Genomic DNA, 8,992 nt, shown 5'->3' with positions numbered 1-8,992 from the left:
ATAATATATAAAAAAATAATATTTTAAACTTAAACCGTTAGATTTAACTAAAAAGTTGACGGAAGGGCCACTGGTGACCTTTATAAAAGTTGAAGGGGCGATTTGTTTCAAAAATTAGTTTGAGGGCCAAAAGTGAGCGATTGAGATAGTTTGAGGGCCGCCCAGGTAATTTGCCATTATTATTATAAAATGACATTTTGATTCATTTTTTGTTTTGTCCATCCAATAATTGATTTCATGCAGCCACACATATCTTATCCCTTCAATGATCATACACATCCCTTTTCTTATATTTCATTTTCATGGCTGTGGATTCTTTTTAAGAAAGAAAGAAAGAAGAACACAGAGAAATTGAGAACAAATCACACAAATGGCAGAAAAGGTTGCTTTGAGTGTAGGAGGAAAGATCGCAGAGTGGTTGTTTGAGCCAATTCAACGAGAACTTGGCTATCTCTTCTGCTTTAACAATAACTTTCAAGTGCTGGAAGCTAAACTCGGTGAACTAAAAGCAACTAGAATCGATGTACAAGGAAGGGAAGATGCAGAAGAGAGGATGCGGAAAACCCTGGGTGAATCCGTCAAGTTGTGGATTAAGGATGTTGATGTAAAAATTGTTGAAACAGAGAGTCTTATCAATGATAAGGCAGAGCTTCAAAAAGGGTGTTTCCCCATCAAATGGTGTCCTAATATAAGCTTGCGCTTTTCATTGGGCAGGAAAGGGAAGAAGTTATCTCTCCTTCTCGTCGAGCTTCTTAGACGTGGTGGTGAGCTGCCGAGCGAAGGTTATGACTTGCCCGTGCAGCCCAGAAGCTGCTGGAGAAAATACAATGGCGATGATTTGGATTTCGAAAGTCGAAAAAAGATTAAGGAAGACATCATTGAGAAGTTACTAGAAGAAGAGATAATGTTAATAGGGATATGCGGAATGGGAGGAGTTGGAAAGACCACTCTCGCCAAACAAGTCCTCCAAGAGGTAAGCCACTATCATAAGCATTTATTTCCAATTGAAGTCCCAATTTCGAATAGTCCCAATTTCCATGATATCCAAGAACAAGTCGCACAGATGTTAGGGTTTACGCTTAAGGATGTAGTGGGTAATCCTTTAAGAGCAAAACGTTTACAAAACGCTTTCAGTAACAAGAAAGTTGTCGTATTATTGGATGATGTTTGGAAAATGTTTGATTTAAATGATTTTGGTTTTCCGTTTACAAAATCAGATGTTGGGTGTTGCTGTAAAATCATTTACACATCTAGATACGAAAATTTATGGTCAGATCTGTCTCATGAAATCTTCTCTCTTGAAATATTATTACATGAAGAAGCCTTGAATTTGTTTACAACAAAAGTCAATCTGTCCAGTGATGATGATGATTTCCATCAGAAGAATAAAATAGCGAGGGAAATTGTTGATAAATGTAAAGGACTTCCCCTTGCGCTTAACACAGCAGGAGGTGCTCTCATAAAAAAAGCCACACATCAATGGGTTAATATGCTAAACCGGTTGATGAAACACAACGAACAGGATCGTGTGGTACATGAGGTCTTGGAGACGAGTTATGACTTCTTAGAAAAACCCAATGAAAAGTTTGTGTTCTTACTATGCTGCTTATTTCGAGAAGACGCATATATTTCTGTTGAGACGTTGTACCGTTATGCGGTGGGTTTGCAACTCTTTGAAAATACAACGGACACAGAAGAAATAAGTGTTGGCGTGCACACTATCGTTGACGACTTAATAATAAAAAGTTTGCTGATAAAGGTTAAAGACCTCGACGACGATTACGATGACGGATATCGTGTGGTGAAGATACATGATGTGGTGAGAGACGTGGGAATTTCAATTGGAAAACAAGAACACCGTTTTATTTCTTTACAGTTATGGAAGAATGGTCTAGAAGTCCTTGATAAGATGGAATTTCAAGGAGGCTCAAAAATGGAACTACTACGGTTGGATCATATGGATCACAGTTCAAGTTCTTACAGAACAAATATTAAGATATCAGAAAATTTATTTAAAGAAGCGGATAATCTCAAAGTTCTATATATAGTAAGCAGTTGGAACAAGATTAGTGAGTTTCCATTATTTTCTTCAAAGTTGAAGATGTTATCCTTAGAGAGATTGCATTTAGATATGATTTTCATTGGACATATTAAATGTTTGGAGATCTTTTCTCTTCGAAGATCACACATAAAAGTTTTGCCACACGAAATAAGTGAGTTAATAAACTTAAGAGTGTTGGATTTGACTTTGTGTGAGTGTTTCATAAGAAATGGTATTCTTGGGAGCCTTACTAATCTACAAGAATTGCACATGTGGGGGAGTTTTAAAGATTGGAAGCTACAAAAAGAAGACGTGAATAGTGAAGACAGAAATGCAGCCGGACTTCATGAGTTAAATTGCTTACATAAATTGTGGAGATTGGAATTGGAAGTACCCAACATTGAACAAGTGCCGAGAGGTGTTGAGCTATTTTCTTCTTCAACCTTAAAGCAATTCAAGATAAAAATAGGAGGAAAAAGAGTAAAAGGGCAAATTGGGTTAAAACGTGGAGAAAGACTACTGATGTTGGAGAATGTTAGTTTCTTACCCGAACTTGGGTTCTTATTAGAAAAAGACTTTACTCACTTAAATATATGCGCTGATTCTGGATTGTGGGAGAAGATGGATATAAACAAATTCCTATCATTGAAGAATATTGTGCTTAAACAATGTGGATCTCTTTTTCCACCGTCCTCTATGCAGACTTCTGAACTTGGGCGTTGTTTGCGGCGTATTGAACTATATGAATGCAATGAAATGACACACTTATGTTCTACATCAATATCAAGGAATCTCACAAATCTTCAAGTTCTTGTTCTCGGAGATTGTAAATTGATGGAAGAAGTTGTTAGCTCTTGCGATAAGACAGAACAACTCAATAAAATTGAGTTCAATGCTTTGGAAACTCTTAAGCTTCTTTACTTGCCTAGTCTAGAATGTTTTTGTAAAAGAATAAACGAGATTCATTTCTATAAACTGAAAACATTGGAGCTAGAAGGATTGAAGCAATTTATCTTCCCAACTAAGGTATGATTACTACATAATTTTTAGTTATAAAAAATGATCAACGGTTAAATCAAGCTAAAGAAAAATACATGTTCTATTATTGTGAGTAATTTTTAATTATATTTATTATTTTGTAGTTGGAAATACCTTGTCTAGAAGAGCTGAGTATGACATTGATATCTAATCCAAATATTGAAACTTTCTGCTCGTCGTCACCATCACTGCAAAAGTTGAATATTGATAACTGTGATAACTTCCAATATTTTGACTTCTCTGATAGCTTGGTGATAAAGGTTATTTCTCATCTTAGAAATTTAACCATTAAAAATTGTACAAAGTTGAAAGGAGTAGTAGGAGTAACAACGGGGGCAGAAGAGCAACAGAGAAAATCAATTGAATTCCCTAATTTGTCAACATTGGAACTTGAATCCTTAGTCGAACTCGCGAGTTTTGTCATCGATGTCAGCAATTTGGGTGACAAAGAGGAAAAGTCGGAAAATGCACTATTTTATCAAGATGATTATCAGGTAATAATTAAAAAAAAATGTTCTTAAGTTTAGTATTATAGATAATTAACTTCTAATAATAAAAATTAGGGTGAAAATAATTAATAATATATATTAAGAGTATTTGACCAATATAATATATATTTAAGGAAAACTAAGTATTAGTAATTGTATAAAGTAATACTTTATTACGTGATGATGATTAGGTAACTATATATTGTAAGTGTACGGATTATTTGTGTATATTAGTTAATGAGGAATAGCTGAGAATTAGATGAAATGTGTATTATATAATGTTTTGTTCAGTTTGAAGGATGTTTAATTTAATTAGCCTTTAACGCAATGTTTGAAGGTTAGAGCAAATAAATTAATTGAAACTATTTGTGTATTTGTTGATATGCATGCAACTGTTGTATTTTAAGTCAACCATATATAACAATGCATTTTCTTGCTTGCTTAGAGTATTTAAAAATTAAAAACTTATCATCAGGGATAAATTATATATATACAATAGAATGGAAAGACAGATGGAGACTAAGACTAAGACATAATGATATTGAAGAAGAAATAAAGTAAGTAGGAGTGATTTTATCAAAACTTGACATACTCTTTGTGAAAAATTTGAGATATTTTTATTCTAAGAATATATGAAATTTATTGACTAATTAATTATATCTATCTAAAATTTGCAAGCAAATGTAAATGGATGTGTTTGATTTTGTATAACAGGTCTCGTTTCCCTGCTTAGAAGATTTGCAAATAAAGAATTTGTCAAAGATAAATTATATAATAGGAAGGAAACGTGAACAATTAAGAGGACATCATGATCATGATGATACCGAGGAAGGCCATGGAAGGAAAATTCAACAACCCATATTATTATTATTATTATTATTCCCTAATTTGAAAACATTGAAGCTTGGTGATTTAGAGGAACTCGTGAGATTTGTTGGAGTGATGAACAACAATATGGACAACAATTGCAAAAATCAAAATGCACTCTTTCATCTCGATGATGATGAGGTAACTTTGTCTGTATTATTATATTTTTTTTCTTCTTAGTTTTTATTCCAAGTTAAAATAGTATTAGTGTTGTACAATTAATTGTAAATACCGTGTGTTTTATTTTGTATGCATGCAGGTCTGGTTTCCTTGCTTAGATGAGTTGGTGATAGAGGGATTGTCAAAGATAAATTATATAGTAGGATGGAAAGAAGGAGAAGGACATCATCATCATCATAAGATATTTCCTGCATTAAGATGGTTGAAATTGGATAAATTAAGCAATTTAATACATGTGTATGAAATCAACCAGCAGCCAGGACTAGGAGTGCTTTTATTTCAAAACTTGACATCCCTGCAAATTGGTGAATGTGGGAAATTGAGATATTTGTTTTCGGAGAATATAGGTAGAGTCGCTGGTAGACAACTTGAGGAACTAACAATTAGTCGTTGTGGAATGATGGAAGTGGTGATGAAGAATATTGAGGATGATGATGATAAAACTGAAGGAGGAAGAAGTAATTCTCTCGGAAATAGTCATTTCTTTCCACTCCTTAAGAGAGTGTACTTATTGAATCTATCAGGTTTGAGGAGCTTCAGTGAAGTTGCTTATACTTGGGAGTTGCCATCACTAGAGTATCTCAATGTATTAGTCTGCCTCAAGCTAGAGGCACTCTCTCCCGGCTATTTGGATTCTCCAAGGCTGGAAATTCTTCATTATAGTCGCAATAATTATTATGATAGAGAAGTTGTAAATGTAAAGAAGACTTGGAAAGGTGACGTTAACAAAGCATTGCGTCATTTATTTATCAAGGTACTCTCTCCAACTCTCTCATTTATAAGTTATTTATCTTATAAATTAATTAAGCTTTTATAATTAAGTTATGTTTAGTTACTACATTATTATTATTATTATTATTAATAATTTGTAGACATACAAAGAAGAAGAACCAGTAAAGAGACTAGAGAACATGGATAAGAATCAGAAGATGATGAAGAATTAGAAGATTTGGGGGGTAATTAATATTCCAGTAAAAGAAAGTCTAGCCATATTAATGGGGAAGTAAGTATATATGTTCTCATGCATGTTCTCTATTCTATTTCCATAATAAATAAATACATACATACATGGTTTCTTACCTTAATTACATGATAAAGTAAAAGTATATATATGTCTGCTCATCTTAATTGCTTAATTAATTAAACATTTGTGTGTGATATTAACATAAGTTTATGCTTAATGTGATTTGCTCTTGTTTATAGGCATAATTAATGCATGCTGCAGATTGGCATGAATTAAGAGAAACCGGGACGAAGAAGACAAATATATATTGCTCAATTAAAGATTCTTCTTTCTTGCTCCCTCACTTTTCAATTTGATTCTTTTGCTCAAACTGTATTAATTATTCCTCCTATTTATATATATACCTAAATAACTGTTTTGAATTAACTATTTACTCATCAATTTTCATTCTATTTTAAATTAGTATTTGTTTTATTTTAAATTATATCTTCCAAAAGTTCGTGGCTTGGGGCATGTTACAATTCGAATATACTTGAAAATGTTTAAGAAGTGTTTAAATACAATTATTATTATTATTATTATTATTATTATTATTATTGCTAATGTTAATGATTTATATTTATAGGCCAAATATACATGCCACATTTCATAAAATGAAAAATATAACAAACTATGTATATTATATAATTATATATCTAAATGAGTCTTAAAAAAAAGAAATCAAAATAATTAATTTGTGCAGATGGATGGAGAGAAAATCATTCAGCAACAAGACATAATGCAAAATAAAAGCCCTTTTATTAAAAAAAATGTAATAAAACATAACTAACAAGAAGCTATGTAATAACTTCTTAATGATGCCTAAATTTTGTCATGAAAATCCAATCCTATAAAATAGGTGAGCTTTTGTAAATACAAGTTAGTTTGAATTAACTCAACTAGCAATTTATAAGAAAATAATTAACCCACATTCTTAATTTTTTTCATCTTATAAAACACAAGTACTAATAATAAACAAACCAAATAATAGTGTATATATATATGTAGCAATAGTAGTGTTGTTACTTACTTTGTTCAATTCCAAACCCAAATATTCAAGTAAACAAAACCATTTTGCATAATTAGCTCGACGAAGCCCCAGCCCCAGCACCGCCGCCTAATCCCATTTTGTTACCCAAAACCGCAAGTTGCTCGACGAATTCAGCCCCGGTTAGTATTTCTGTGGTTCCATAGATAACATGCTTAACAGATTGCTGCTGCCTTGGGGCTAGCTCTTGCAAACTTCCATACTCCACGTAATTCCCTCCTCCAATCATAAACACAATCCCCTCCTTAAAAGACCCCTTCAAATGACCCCCACTCGACCCCCAGAAGATTTAGGAGCACGAGGATCCAATACGAGGTACGAATCGATTTCGGGGTTCGGTTTCCCTTCCATTAAAGCATCGACAGTCCTTGAAAGTGCGAGTTCATGGTCGCTCGATAACAGATTCTTCACGCCCGCAGTAACCGCACTTATCGACTGCCCATAAAGCTTCTCCGCCCAATCCACGATGTTGCTTCTACTCGTGGAGTTAGCCGAGGCTAACGATACGTTTAACGATTTCATCTTCTTAACGTATTGAAACGCGCTGGTGTCGATTTCGGATTCCCTGAGAGCTATTTCGACGGACTCTAATTCAAATTGAGGGATGGTTTCGGATGATATTAGGTACATGATGGCGAAACGTAGCTTGTCGACGTTCGTTCCTTTTCCTTTGAGAACGGTGATGCAGGGGCGGAGCCAGGATAAAAAATTACCTGGGGCTGACTCCAACTTGCATCTTAGATTTAACTTTCTATATTCCGCTTTTTTTTCAATAAAATTTCCACGATTATTCAAAGATGGAGACTCGTCATGCCCTCTTAATGCACACGTTTGCAAAGTGAGCCACCGAATGTTTTCAATAGTTGTAATGCATTTTATTAAAAAAAAAATCCATATCGGAATATGTAATGCTGGATCAAGTTTAAGAGAACTTACATCAACATCAATTTTAAGAGATTTGTTAGGTTTTGAGCAGGGATATCAATTTCTTTATTTAAATACCGAATCAAACCAATGTAATTATTTTAACTTGTTTATTAATATTAATTTATATTTTTTTTATAAATTTTTTAAATAGTTTAAAATTAAGAAATATAAAACACTATTATTATTTTAATTTTTATATTTTACCCTTATAAATAATTTGTATTATTAATTATATTAAAATAAATATAAAATAATGTATAATTATTAAATAAATATAATTTTAAAATAAATAATATTATTATATATTTTATTTATATAAATAAATCTTATTTATATATTAATTAAAATTTATAGATTATTATAAATATTTGTATATTAAAAAATATTGTTAGTATAAAATAAAATAATTATGAATTAATTTATAGATAAAAATTATATTTTAAAATATAATAAATTAAAGTTATTTATATAAATAAATCTTATTTATATATTAGAAAATATTGTTGGTATAAAATAAAATAATTATGAATTAATTTTTAGATAAAAATAATATTTTAAAATTAAAGATGAGGCCAGGGTTTGACCCTGAACCTCATATTCAGAGTTTAGTCCTATAGCTAACTGGGCTAAGAGTAATTATTCAAATACATATATAAAATATTTTGTTTTACTATTTTAATTTAGGTGGGACTGGAGCCCGCCCTAGCCCATGTGTGGCTCCGCCCCTGCGGTGATGAGTTCGGCTTTGTCAATGTTTCCTTTGATCATCATGTCGTTCTCTTTTTTGGCATAGGAATCCAGAGACATGTCTTTGATTTGTCCGAGTAATGCTATCACGATGTTTGTGTGTTTATCATTACAAGTTTACGCTCGGTTAATTCAGGGAGTGAATTTACCGCATTCATTAAATGCTTAGTGTTGCCGACTAAATCTGTGCCGTCGAATTCAGCACCGTCGTTTCCTCCTGTTCTTCTACTTTTAGGGGGGGTAATTCCATATAAATACACACTATAATCTTGTACACAACGCATATATAAAAACCAGTGCATAGTCTCATTGGTGTTTACTATTTATTACCTGAGTCTGAATTGACGTGGGTTATTTTAATCATCTGCTCATAAAATATATCACTCAATATTGGTCAGGAATTTGGTTCCATAATAATAAAGCAATTTTAATTTATATTATCATATTATATTTTAATCATCTGCAGATAAAGTATATCGCACAATATTTGTCAGGAATTTGGTTCCTTCGTAACAAAGCAATCTGAATTTCAAAAATCTTCTCCTCCAAATGAATTTCATAAGTCCCGTTGAATATATGAATAGGTAATCTTCTATCTTGATTTGATTAGTTAATTTTATTTAGATTTAATATGAGCCATTTATTCTCTCTTA

General features: G+C 32.2%; 1 protein-coding gene and 1 pseudogene across 3 annotated transcripts; one reads left to right on the top strand and one right to left on the bottom strand.

The window, feature by feature from the left end:
* Positions 1-318: 318 nt before the first annotated feature.
* Positions 319-6,156, top strand: LOC124919285 (disease resistance protein RPS2-like). 3 transcript variants are annotated; one of them, XM_047459500.1, is made up of 6 exons: positions 319-3,067; positions 3,184-3,573; positions 4,282-4,575; positions 4,694-5,368; positions 5,487-5,617; positions 5,818-6,156. In XM_047459500.1, exons 1-5 carry the CDS (start codon positions 371-373, stop codon positions 5,556-5,558), a joined length of 4,128 nt encoding a protein of 1,375 aa, XP_047315456.1. In that variant the 5' UTR covers positions 319-370; the 3' UTR covers positions 5,559-5,617; positions 5,818-6,156. The 3 variants fall into 3 exon arrangements, with proteins under 3 accessions (XP_047315456.1, XP_047315457.1, XP_047315458.1); XM_047459501.1 differs by lacking the exon at positions 5,487-5,617 and having other exon boundaries at positions 4,282-4,576; positions 4,692-5,368; XM_047459502.1 differs by lacking the exons at positions 5,487-5,617; positions 5,818-6,156 and having other exon boundaries at positions 4,282-4,576; positions 4,688-4,860.
* Positions 6,157-6,546: 390 nt separating this feature from the next.
* Positions 6,547-8,623, bottom strand: LOC124936118 (annotated as a pseudogene).
* Between the last annotated feature and the right edge of the window lie 369 nt (positions 8,624-8,992).

This window comes from Impatiens glandulifera, chromosome 1, assembly GCF_907164915.1.
Source record: "Impatiens glandulifera chromosome 1, dImpGla2.1, whole genome shotgun sequence".
NCBI classification, from domain to species: Eukaryota; Viridiplantae; Streptophyta; class Magnoliopsida; order Ericales; family Balsaminaceae; genus Impatiens; species Impatiens glandulifera.
This window is presented reverse-complemented; position numbering and strand designations above follow the sequence as displayed.

Coding starts and splice junctions, on each gene's coding strand:
- LOC124919285 (XM_047459500.1), top strand. CDS start 371: ATGGCAGAAAAGGTTGCTTTGAGTGTAGGAGGAAAGATCGCAGAGTGG. Junction 3,068..3,183: donor AATTTATCTTCCCAACTAAG/GTATGATTACTA, acceptor ATTATTTTGTAG/TTGGAAATACCTTGTCTAGA. Junction 5,369..5,486: donor TGCGTCATTTATTTATCAAG/GTACTCTCTCCA, acceptor AATAATTTGTAG/ACATACAAAGAAGAAGAACC.